This window comes from Camelina sativa, chromosome 11 (genome assembly GCF_000633955.1).
Source record: "Camelina sativa cultivar DH55 chromosome 11, Cs, whole genome shotgun sequence".
Classification (NCBI taxonomy): domain Eukaryota; kingdom Viridiplantae; phylum Streptophyta; class Magnoliopsida; order Brassicales; family Brassicaceae; genus Camelina; species Camelina sativa.
In genome coordinates, this window is record NC_025695.1 from 10,959,076 (window position 1) to 10,971,776 (window position 12,701).

General features: G+C 35.1%; 3 protein-coding genes across 5 annotated transcripts; all 3 read left to right on the forward strand.

The window, feature by feature from the left end:
* On the forward strand, window positions 1,977-2,587 carry LOC104722826 (putative defensin-like protein 235). 2 transcript variants are annotated; one of them, XM_019231595.1, is made up of 2 exons: window positions 1,977-2,153; window positions 2,300-2,587. In XM_019231595.1, the coding sequence occupies exons 1-2, from the start codon at window positions 2,087-2,089 to the stop codon at window positions 2,494-2,496; spliced, it is 264 nt and encodes an 87-aa protein (XP_019087140.1). In that variant the 5' UTR covers window positions 1,977-2,086; the 3' UTR covers window positions 2,497-2,587. The 2 variants fall into 2 exon arrangements, 1 of the variants encoding a protein (XP_019087140.1); XR_002033927.1 differs by having other exon boundaries at window positions 2,064-2,153; window positions 2,297-2,385.
* Window positions 2,651-5,925, forward strand: LOC104722824 (beta-glucosidase 3-like). 2 transcript variants are annotated; one of them, XM_010441064.2, is made up of 13 exons: window positions 2,651-2,910; window positions 2,988-3,051; window positions 3,245-3,294; window positions 3,394-3,469; window positions 3,543-3,614; window positions 3,704-3,791; window positions 3,890-4,142; window positions 4,231-4,337; window positions 4,437-4,660; window positions 4,781-4,806; window positions 4,905-4,992; window positions 5,405-5,501; window positions 5,583-5,925. In XM_010441064.2, the coding sequence occupies exons 1-13, from the start codon at window positions 2,755-2,757 to the stop codon at window positions 5,824-5,826; spliced, it is 1,545 nt and encodes a 514-aa protein (XP_010439366.2). In that variant the 5' UTR covers window positions 2,651-2,754; the 3' UTR covers window positions 5,827-5,925. The 2 variants fall into 2 exon arrangements, with proteins under 2 accessions (XP_010439366.2, XP_010439367.1); XM_010441065.2 differs by having other exon boundaries at window positions 2,717-2,910; window positions 3,895-4,142.
* On the forward strand, window positions 6,444-8,660 carry LOC104722827 (probable pectate lyase 16). Its single transcript, XM_010441067.1, has 4 exons — window positions 6,444-7,174; window positions 7,268-7,371; window positions 7,485-7,623; window positions 8,213-8,660. Exons 1-4 carry the CDS (start codon window positions 6,455-6,457, stop codon window positions 8,432-8,434), a joined length of 1,185 nt encoding a protein of 394 aa, XP_010439369.1. The 5' UTR covers window positions 6,444-6,454; the 3' UTR covers window positions 8,435-8,660.

The following is a 12,701-nucleotide window of genomic DNA, read 5'->3' on the forward strand; positions in this document are numbered from 1 at the left end:
ATCGAGATAAGGATGTGTGCCAAGATCACCATATCAACAGTAGGGGTTTTAAAGGTGTTTTCCTTTCTTTCTTTTTTTTTTTGGCAGGATTGTTGTTGGAATCAAGTGCAAAGACGGGATTGAAATGGTTTGATTCTTCCTCTTTGCTACTTTTGATTTTTTTAATCATACTTTGTGAATGATAGATCATGCACCACCCTTTTAAAGGGAAACAAGTGCAAGAAGAGAGAATTTATGAACTGATGAGATTGAAAAATACGGAATCGAAAAAATATGTTAGCATTCATAGTAAAGCTTGACTATATCCTGACTTCCTGAGCTTTTTGAGTGGATCGTGGTTCTGCCTGTACGTTTGCTTTGTTGTTGGGGCTTTACTAATTTGGATACTATGCACATGTTTCTGTTTTGGCAAGTGTCTTTCGGAGTTACTTGCGGAGCGTCATAAGCTTATTCCATTCTTGCATGTGCTTCCACACGCATATCGGCTACTAACAAAGGTGAGCGTTGATGTTTGTGTTGTTTATAATCTATATTCATTCCTTGCTTCAGAACTTTTAAGCTCTCATACAGTTTGATGAACACTTAAATTTCTGCTAAGAGATACGTATATAATAAGTAATAGCTAGCAGTTAGAGGTAATATAAAAAGTGGGTTATTGTCTCATCTTACAACCCACATAGAGACTAATGTTAGAGTACTAGAACACGAAATTACTAATTCTGTATTCTTAATTATAGTGACTTATGTCATTCTATTTAACTATAGGAGAAGAGCAAAAAAACTATTCTTTGCCAACTCAATTAACTATGTTGTCTCTCCATTCATTGGTGTCCTGCTGACTACATTTGTTCACTAATTCTAACTGGTGCGTCTTACTCTTGGAAATTGACAGATTTGGAACAGAAATTTTGCGGTGCACCACATTGTTCGAGAATGCCACAATTTTTAGTCAGAGTGAGCTTGACCACCATAGCCCTCTGGCTTTTGGAGGAATATTTTAAAATGACAAGCTGACCTGAACGGATGGGCGTCACAGTTTCCGTCATAAGCTAACAATCAACATAACTCTTTTTGTCTAATACAATACTACTGCGATAGATTATTTATTTTATTGACTTTAAGTTACGCTGACGTAATTATATTGGTTTCATAATTATGGTGATTTTTTGAGTTTGCTTTGTCTTTGAGACTTTTCTAATTATACTAAAGTGTTAGATTATTTATATATGTATCAATGAAAATGAGAAAGCTAAATTGTCCTTCACTAACAGTTAAATTTATATGTATAATAAAAATACTATTAATTAGCTACAAATTTAAAAACAAAAAACAATGTATTTCTCTACGTATCCACTTCTTAGTGAACTCACTCTATAAAATCTCTCATGGTCAATCTCGCTCGTCTAGATCTTTAATTTCAGCAATTGCCTTTATAAGTGTTTTCTTCCTATTTGGACTACTAACCGTGGAGTTTTTTTTCTAAATAGTGTTTAGTTAAAAAAAATATCTCATGGTGCACACACAAAAAAAAATCGCTCATAGATTTTAAACCAATAAAACTAAAACATGGTAATTGAACACTAAATATAGATACATAGCGGATATACATATAAAATATTAAAAAAAGTATTAGTCAAATATATAATTAATTTACTAAAAAAATTACATTATTCTTTTAAAAAATAGTCCTGCCAGTGAAAATCTAGTAATTAACCAAATTAACAGTTAGGTCTTTGTATTGCCTGGGTGTCTTTCCCATTTTTAACACTAACAAAATCTGTAAGTTCCCAAAATTCTCTTATATTGAAAATAAATATATACTAGATTCATGACAAATTCAAATTGTTTGACCAACAATATTCTATCAAAAGAAAATTAAAGATTACCTTTCCAAAACTAATTAAATCTACCCATCAATTACGTTGAAGAAAAGTTTGTCTTTAAGTGAGTACCTTTCCAAAGTGTGTTCATATTAAGCCTTTTTTTTTTGTTCATTTCATTTCCACCATCAGCCAATACTAAAAGAAACAGAGAAGAAAGATAATTTCAACAATTTGGAAAATATAAAATCCACACAGTAAGAATCATGAGATCCGCCACTTTGCTTCTGGTTTGTTGTATTCTCATATCTTTCATTTTCAGTCATGTTAAAGGTAATACCTAACCCTTATTTTTTTTTTTTTTTTCATTTGATTGTTTACTCTAATCTGTCAATGGCGAAAAACGTTGTTTCCATTAGAAAGACCATCTTCAAACTTTACATCATTGTATTCTTGTGGTTGATATATACTCGCAGTAGAAGTGGAAGCTGGATTAAGTCCCATGGCGTCTAGCCTACGCGTCAGGAAGGATATATTTGTGGGAGGATGCGGCAGCGACGGAAACAAAACATGCATAAACGACTTTGTTAAGAAAGGAGGTGTAGCCAATAAGCCTAGTAGTTGCGAGTGTGATAACTTTGGCTTCGAACATTTATGCCGATGTAATTTTTCTTGATGTTAAAGTTTTCTTCCTAGTCTTTTGTTATATCTCTTACGAAAAAAAAAAATCAAGAAATAATAATATAACAGAAGGAAGTATTTTTTTTATTGTGGTGGTGTGTAATAATCTTAAAGATAAGATGATCAGAATTTCAGAAACACATGTCCGTGTGCCGTGTCTCTTTCTTTTGAGTCCACGCTGACTAAATTGATAGAGACAAGTGTGTTTAATGTTCATTCTCTCGGGTGCGTTACAACTTATTTCCACAAAAGCATGGAGCAAAACAGAGAGAGAAACAGAGCAATGGAACTGGTTTTGAATCTTTTTACCATTTTTCTTCTTCTTGCATTGTCTGGAAGAGTCACATGCTGCGGCAGGAACGATTTCCCCGAGGGCTTCGCTTTCGGAGCCGCCTCTTCTGCTTATCAGGTTCGTCCGAGTTCGGTTTTTTACAACTTCTAGTATTATTCCATTTATACTCAGTTTTTTTTTTGTTGTTGTAAAAGTGGGAAGGAGCTTTTGATGAAGATGGGAGAAAGCTTAGCGTTTGGGATACTTTCCTTCACTCTCGTAATAAGCTTTTTATTTTGTTTGGTGCTATGATTTTAGTTTAATGATAATTAGGAGTCTAGTATCAGTCCAATTATTGTTTAACCAATATGCTGACTCTTAATTAAAATTCAACTTTGGAAATTCAAGTTTTGTCGTTTGGATTCTATCTCATTCTAGAAAAGCCTAAATTTACATAGTCTTATACTGACAGGTAACCGTAGTAACGGTGACATAGCATGTGATGGGTACCATAAATACAAGGTTTTTTAATCCACCATTATGCAAACTCTTAAAAAGTTGACAACATTAACATTGTCTTAATTTGTTATGAGATTAAAATTTTTGCTTTTGCATGTGCAGGAGGATGTGCAGCTGATGGTGGAAACTGGCTTAGATGCCTTCAGATTCTCCATTTCTTGGTCTAGGCTTATACCTAGTATGTCTTCTTAAAGACTATTTAAGTGTTTAAGCCGGGTTTTTGTCTTGATGAGTTCTTATCTCTCATTTAGATGGAAGAGGTCCTGTTAACCCAAAGGGTCTACAGTTCTACAAGGACTTTATTCAAGAACTTGTTAGCTATGGTGAGACATGTTTTCATATCCTAACCAAATATTGGATACCAAAAATTTCCAAGTTGTATTGAGTTTGGACTTAAGTAAACTTACTACAGGAATTGAACCACATGTTACACTGTTCCACTACGATCACCCTCAATATCTTGAGGATGACTATGGAGGATGGATCAACCGTAGAATCATGTACGCTAAATAGCCGTAATTACTTAGTTTTCTGTTACATCACCTATACATATATGACAACCGCAGAATTATGTAAGGCTAAAGTCTTGTCATTGCAGCGAAGACTTCACTGCTTATGCAGATGTTTGCTTTAGAGAGTTTGGGCATCATGTCAAATTCTGGACCACGATCAACGAGGCTAATGTATTCACTATTGGAGGTTACAACGATGGGATCACACCACCTGGTCGTTGCTCCTCACCGGGAAGAAACTGCACATGGGGAAACTCCTCAACCGAACCGTATATAGTAGGCCATAACTTATTGTTTGCGCATTCCTCTGTTTCAAGACTATATAAGCAAAAGTATAAGGTATATGTTGCTTATACTTGTGTATATATTTTACGAAACCATCTCTTGAATGTGTGAGTATGAGCAACAAATTGTGTATAATGTGCAGGAGACACAAGGTGGTTCTGTAGGCTTTAGCTTATTTGCACTAGGGTTTACAAGCGCCACGGATGATGACATTGCAATTCAAAGAGCCAAAGATTTCTACCTCGGTTGGTGAGTCAGGCAGAAACAGTTTCTAAAAGACTTTTCCAATTGCAAAACATATCTAAGGTTTTTAGCTGAATACAGAACTCTCTGCTCTTTAAAAACCAGGATGCTTGGGCCTCTTATATACGGAGACTATCCAGAAGAAATGAAAAATAGTGTTGGATCAAGACTGCCAGTTTTCTCAAAGGAAGAATCAGAACAAGTTAAAGGCTCATCTGACTTCATAGGAATTATCCACTACCTTGCGGCTTCAGTTACAAACATTGAACTCAAACGTTCTCTTTCAGGAAACCCGGATTTCTACTCAGACATGGGCGTATCTATGACATGTAGGAATCAAACTCTTATCTTTTGAATAACAAAACAATGTCTCTGCTTCTCTTTTATTTCTTGATATTTTTGTTTTTGCTAACCATCTCTTCTTTTGTTTTACTGCTTGGGAGAGACAGACCTCGGTAATTTTTCAGCTTTTGAGGTAAAAGTTTCAAGGCTACCAAATTCAGATACAGTTAAGTCTTCAAACACAGAAGTGTTCTCAATCCATCTTTCTTAGTTTTTTTTTGTTTGGAAAAGTATGCTGTTGCTCCATGGGCTATGGAAAGTGTTCTTGAGTATATGAAGCAGAGCTATGGCAATCCACCTATCTATATTCTTGAAAATGGTCTCTCTTTCACTCTTTCTTCTCTGATCTCTCTCTCTCTCTCTCTCTCTCTCTCTCTCTCTCTCTCTCTCTCTCTCTCTCTCTCTCTCTCTCTCTCTCTCTCTCTCTCTCTCTCTCTCTCTCTCTCTCTCTCTCTCTCTCTCTCTCTCTCTCTCTCTCTCTCTCTCTCTCTCTCTCTCTCTCTCTCTCTCTCTCTCTCTCTCTCTCTCTCTCTCTCTCTCTCTCTCTCTCTCTCTCTCTCTCTCTCTCTCTCTCTCTCTCTCTCTCTCTCTCTCTCTCTCTCTCTCTCTCTCTCTCTCTCTCTCTCTCTCTCTCTCTCTCTCTCTCTCTCTCTCTCTCTCTCTCTCTCTCTCTCTCTCTCTCCTGTTTGTGTCTTAGTCTTATTACTTCTCTTGCCAATGCAAACGAATAGGTACACCAATGAAGCAAGATTTGCAGCTGCAACAGAAGGACACACCAAGGATTGAGTATTTACATGCTTACATTGATGCTGTGCTCAATGCTGTAAGGTAAGTGAAGTTTCTTCTTGTACCTTTATCTTCTATTCTCTTGTTGATGTACTAAAAGATAAAAGATATTACTATGTGTAGGAATGGATCAGATACGAGAGGCTACTTTGTATGGTCATTTATGGATTTATACGAATTAGTGAAGGGATATGAGTTTAGTTTTGGATTGTACTCTGTGAATTTCAGCGACCCTAATCGCAAGAGATCTCCCAAACTCTCTGCTCATTGGTATTCTGCTTTTCTCAAGGGCAACACAAGATTTCTTGGTTCTCAAGGCATCATGCAATTGCAGCAAAACAACTTCTCTTCTTCAGCTTCTTCGTAGTGATGTTGCATTTATATATTCTGATTGGTTTATTAATTAGAGCTGTTTTTTGAACTGCTTGCCGTTTTAAGTATCCGAATTTAATTTTATTTCGACTAACTCCTTGGGTTTTGGTTGGTTTGATAATAAATTGAAAACCATATAAATTATTTGTGATTAGGTTTAATTTTTGGTTCGGTTTGGTTTTATTTTCGGCTACGTATCGGTTTGGTTTTTGTTAAAAAGAAAACTCAAAAATAAATAGTTTATGGAGTGTCTGAAGTGAAATTGTAGAAGAAACAAAAAATAGTATTGGATTGGTACACGTACACATAACACCCCACCAGATTAACATTACCAATTAACGTAATACAATTTATTAAACAATATGATTAAGACATTTGTATCTCTCCATCCAAGCAAGTTGGCTAGAGAAATGTTCGTGGGGAAGCACGTATATGTGATCTTGTGTAACAACACCGAAGTCTCACCAATACAACTTTGATCTTTAGGCCACTATTAGGACAAGATCGTGTTTACCACACCTTCTAATCTTTCTGACACATCTCTCATCTAACACTCCCTTAAGTACTTCCCCATCTTTTCCCTTTTCTTAGTATCCCTACTCAAACCTTAAACACACCGGACCATGACTCTTTTCACCATTTCGTGCCTCCTTGTGGCACTATTCTTATGTCATTCCTTGGTTCATGCCGTAAATAACGGTTATTACGGGTATAACCCGACGGTTGCTAACTACCTTCCTGAGAAACCTCAGAATGTCATGAATCCGGTGGACTCATGTTGGCGGCTCAAGTCTGACTGGGCTGCCAATCGGAAAGCCCTAGCGGATTGCGTGGTTGGGTTTGGTTCATCTACCTTAGGAGGCAAGAAAGGTAATTTATATGTTGTCACAAACACTAACGACAATGCACAGAACCCTCAACCAGGTTCATTGCGGTACGGCGTGATCCAAGAGAAACCGTTGTGGATCACTTTCGCTAAAGATATGGTCATAACCCTAGAGAATGAGCTCATGGTCAATAGCTATAAAACTATAGATGGCAGAGGGGCAAAAGTGGAAATTGCTTATGGACCTTGCATCACAATACAAGACGTGACAAACGTAATCGTGCATGGGATCAGCATCCACGACTGCAAACCGGGAAAATACGGGATGGTGAGGAGCAGCACGACGCATGTTGGTCACCGTAAGGGATCGGACGGTGACGCGATCGCCATTTTCAGCTCGTCAAATATTTGGATCGATCATTGTTACCTAGCGCGTTGCACGGACGGGCTCATCGATGTGATCCATGCTTCCACAGGAATCACCATTTCCAACAACTATTTCACTCAGCATGACAAAGTCAGTTTAGATTTACATTAATCATTACTATAGCTAGTTAATGTCTCGAGCAATTAATATCAAATTTTGATATTGGTTGTTATATATGTATAGGTGATGTTGCTTGGACACAACGACGATTTTGTGCAAGATGTGAACATGAAAGTGACCGTGGCATTCAATCATTTTGGACCAGGACTAGTGGAGAGAATGCCAAGGTAATTTAGTTTCTTTTTTTTCCCCATTTAAAAACTAAAGTAACTATATTTTAAGGATTTAATTTAATGCAGAATTAGACATGTAATAATGTAAAAAAGTGTGGTGGTTGCAGGGTAAGACGAGGGTACGCTCATGTGGCAAACAATAGATACGATAAATGGATAATGTATGCAATTGGTGGTAGCGCCGATCCCACCATTTTCAGTGAAGGCAACTATTTCATTGCTTCTGATAAATCTAATAGCAAACAGGTATTTTAATTTCGTCCTTCTAATTCAATATTGACATATAATTCACACATATATACTTATAAGTTATACTCATTTAAATTATGAACGAAATCAGACTATCGATACTATTTGATCTAGAAAAGAAAAAAAAAAAGAGAGAGGCATGCAGATTGGTCTTTTTTAGCCGAAAGTATTTTTGGACTTTTTTGGTCCGGTGGAGACCCTAAAATCATACTACAAAATTATTACTAATTTCTGAAAGAAAAAATTAAAATTACGTTTAGCTCTGAAAAACAAGAAACGTAAATAGAATTACTCAAGTCTAAATTAGGTTGAGTTTGACCTACTGACATTATATATTTTATATCCTATTTATAAGCTTGTCTTTTTCTGTCTTTTAATATTAGTCTTAGACGGTACCTTACTATCGGCGTTTAGACGACTAACTAAATATTTAAACGTCCGGTTTTGGTTATGTATAATGATTAATGTCTAAAGATCATTAGTATATAACTATATATATATATATATATATATATAAGATACTAGATAAACTATTACTACGATTAATGCATGGGAATAAAATGCTAAGCATAATGAAAACAAACAGGTGACGAAGAGAGAAGTAAAAGGAGGGTGGAATAACTGGAGATGGAGAACCTCAAATGACGTTTTCAAGAATGGAGCTTACTTCGTACCTTCCGGTTATGGTAGCATTGGGCTGCCGTACAGTTCTGCACAGCGATTCACAGTCGCTCCGGGAAACTTGGTTCCTTCGTTAACCGCAGATGCTGGCCCTCTAAACTGCAACCGGAAGGGTCCTTGTTATTAGTAATAGTATCTAATTTCTGGTATAGCACGTTACTTTTCTTTTTCATTTTATGTTGATTATATATATATATAGGTTGGACTGGATTTGCTACACATGTAATAAAAGTCCCTTATAGTTCGTGTAATATGCATTTGCTACACATGTAATAAAAGTCCCTTATAGTGGTGATGAAAGATGAGAAACGTCAGGATTTTGTAATATGCATTTCGTGTATACATAATTACATATAAATATGAATTTTTTTTCCTTTTCTTTTGGCATATGCATATGAGATGTCTTTTTAATCCAATATACATAGTTACATATTTTATTTGTATTCGCAAGAAAAGTAAAATCCCATATCTATATACTTCCTTTATCTGGTAACTTTTTTATTTTATTTATCAAAGTTAATAGTAATTCGTAACGCTTTTCATTCTTGCTCGTTAATTTTACAGAAAGAGGTTTTTAAGAAGCTTGATTTGGTATGGGATATATGGTTCTTGTAATAAAAGTCCCTTATAGTTCTGATATCGATGGACTTTGGACATTGTTGATTATATGATTCGTGAAGTATGGACTATTGACTTCACAAACAAATAAACTGAAGACTCCGAAATGGGTTTTATCGAAATCTAAATGCTTGTTCATTCCAACCCCTTTTTCTGTTCTAAATTTTCTCTGGAAATCTTGTAAGTCTTTATAATTAGAGAGTTTCTTAGATTTCTTTTTTCTATGAAATGTTAAATTTATAGATCCAACTGAAGAAAAAATGTTTATGTAAAATGAGAACAAAGACCGGAAAATGTCTGGAAACCATACAAGAAGGAAAAACAAATATTTGTTTGTCATTAGTGAACTATGATGAGGTCTCATTTAATTCTATATTTAAATTCAAGTTGGTTCAAAATTCTCCATGTTTGTTGTTACTCTTATCATAATAACAAAAGTTTGGACTAAGATCCGCACTTCTTTCTTTTTAGAGATTTTTTCTTTAAATTACTTTAGTAATAGATATTTAATACACACTCTATTGACTAAGTCTAATATTGGAAGATGCACGTTAACTTATTACATCCTAGCGCTGACGTATAAGCTAGAGAATCAAACACACACACACACATATATGTATACACACACACACAAAGACACATATGTATGGGTATATATATGGTGTAATTGGTCAATGCAGCTGCAACTTCATTGGAAAAAGGTCTTTTAACGTTGTTTATATCTTTTGTCTGATACGTTTTGTATTCTCCGTGATTTTTTTATTTTCTTTTTGTTATCAATTTAGGATAACTTAAAGTATATAGTATGGATCTTGAAATATCCAAAAGTTAGAGGTAGTAAAAACTATACAATGCAGTTCTATCCATCAACTTGAAGTCTTGAACCATGTAAATGAATGACACAGCTTATTTAGTGATTAGTTTTGCACATTTATATTAGTTTTTGTTTATTGTCAAAACATCATATGCTCAGTCAATGGCATATTTGATGTGTTTATTATGTTTAAATATTATATATAGTCTGCAAATACAGCCATATAGTATAGGCCACAAGCTGTGAACATGGCTATTTGAGGTCTCACAGAATTGTAGATATATGAGAGAGAACCGAGTGTTTTAATTTATATACGTGCAAATCAAATTTTTAACAAAAAAATAGATTCATTGGCAAACAAGTTATATTGATTCAAAAACCATTACACTCCAAGAGAAGAAGAGTTTAAGGAAGACAAGACACTCTTTGCCAAAGAGTCTGCCACAATTTTAACACTGTGAGAAACAAAGCTAAAAGATAACAAGATAAACCGGAGCCAGAGATAACTAATGTTGTCATACAAAATTCCTCTGACCTTAACATTGGATTCAATAAGAAGACGAACAAGTTTATAAGAATCCGACAAAACTTGAACGAAAATAAGCTCTTGTTTGAGAACCGATAACAAGGCATGCATGTTTGACTGCGAGAGCAGAAGGGACAAATGGTCGCGATGCTTATTTTCTGAAAAATAAAAATAAGGGTTTTTGGCGATGGGGTGATGTTTGGGAGGTGTTCTAAGGGATCCCGGTGTTCTAAAGCGTGGTCATTGATCAACTCGAATATGGAACTTTATATCAACTATTTGTGTTTATACTATGTATTAAAGATTGATCAACTCGAGAGGCTACTTCATATGGTCACTAGACACTAGTTAGAATGACTTAAAACAAGTTGTGGACGGGTTGATTTTCTATCAACAAATATAATTTGGACTATGTCTCAACGGTATTTGTCATATTTATATTTTCTGTATTTTAGCAATATCGAGTATATCAAAGAGACTAAATGGATTGATTTACACTCAAGTCAACCTCCATTTTTCTTTTAAGTCGGTACGCCATTATTATAAGATAGCGATACATGCAATAAACTAACTACGAGGGGACTCGTAATATTGTTAGCAGCAAAAGAAGACTTGGAAGAACCTCTGAAGTCGACGAGACAATACTATGGGTCGTATGAACAAGTTTTAGTGAGTAATTAACTTTGTAATGTTTGACTTTGTAATGTTTCTTTTTGACTAGTACACATCGTGTTGAACATATATACAAAAAAAAAGAAAGAAAACTCACAACTAATCTCATACATAAGCACACAAATATGATAACCAAAATAAATTACCATATATTTTGGATTGGTCCATATTTTATGTGGTTCTTAAGACAGTCTCGGTTTTTTGGTTTGCATATATATCTTATATATATATATATATAATTTATTTGTTTTTAGTTTCTTTATACAATATTTATATACACCCGATTGGATATATAGTAGACACTCATACCAATAGTTACAAAACCCAATGCTTTCGATGATAGCCCTGAACAATCAACAATCTGATACCAATTAGTCTGTATCAGTGTCATTTTAAGAACCAGTGACTTTGCTTTTCTCACGTAATGATCCATAATAAGCATCAATCCATCTTTGAGCCTAGAAAAAATCAAATTGATCCTGGTATAATAGCACAATTGACCCTGATAAAATTTTTAAATCACATAATTGACCCTAATAATTTTTTTTGACCCTGATGTGATGATTTCCTAGCTCCGCCACTGCTCTTCATCAACTCTAATCTTGCAAATTCTCGTAACGAAAATCCAAATTGCATACCCAAACCATAAGGTAGTGGGTAATGAAAATTGTTGACAACATAGCTTCCACCTCGGACTTAAAGTAACTACTTGTGGTGTGGTAACAGGAACAACAACATCATCACCAACAACCCACGAGTATCGCATTTGAGAATCCATAATTCGAATGTTCACTTGTATATAGTCCACTAGTGAAGCCATAAGAAGATCATCCATTCCGAAATTGATTCCTTGATTTCCAATATGATCTCTGAGAATCCCAAATCCTTCAAGCAAAGTTGTTACTCCATGGATTCTGGGGTCAAAAACCAAAGTGAAACCTCCATACAATTGAGTAGGAGAACAGTCAGCGGTTGCAAACCGGAAATTCCACCGGCAAAAGCTTGAAATAAACCTGCCAAACGGAAGGAAATAACGATTCGATTGAATCGACATCCAATGGACGCAAAGTTGAGAAGCAAACCAATTACAACAGAATCCAACCCATCCAACGCTTATCAAGCTCGGATCCAAAATTCTCAATGAAAACTGGGTGTATTGAGACGCAACCCAAGTCTGAGATGGTGCCATATCTATCACCATCAAGATGCAACCGAAGAGAATTTGTGATTTTGATTTTGCCATTGAAACTACCTAAATCTAAAAAGGAAATATTAGAAGCCAAGAGTAAATGACCGACCGACGCCAGATAAGCCGGTGCCGGCTGGAGACAGTGACAAAAAAAGAGGTTTTGCCAGAAGTGATTTTTGGAGAAATCGCCTTAGACGAGAGAGAAAAATCGTCGGAGCGTAAACCATGTATATATCTAAAAAGTAAAAAAAAACTTCTAAACCATGTATATATCTCCATCTCTACTTAGACAATTAGAGAACATTTCTTATCCTTACTCTTATTTATGCAAGCTATAATGTCTATTTCATTTCTATCGATTTTTGCCTTTAACTTTGATCAATAATTCACGATATATGAGTAGTCAATTCTTTAGATGATTAGTTTTTCTTTTGCAATGAGAACTGACATTAGAGTGATTTTCTAGCCTACTAAACTTGAAATTAGTGCTGACTAATTATTTACTTTGACAATGAGAGTTTAGAAACTTCAAGTATTTAACAAATATGACTTATGCTTCAAAATGTTATTAGTAT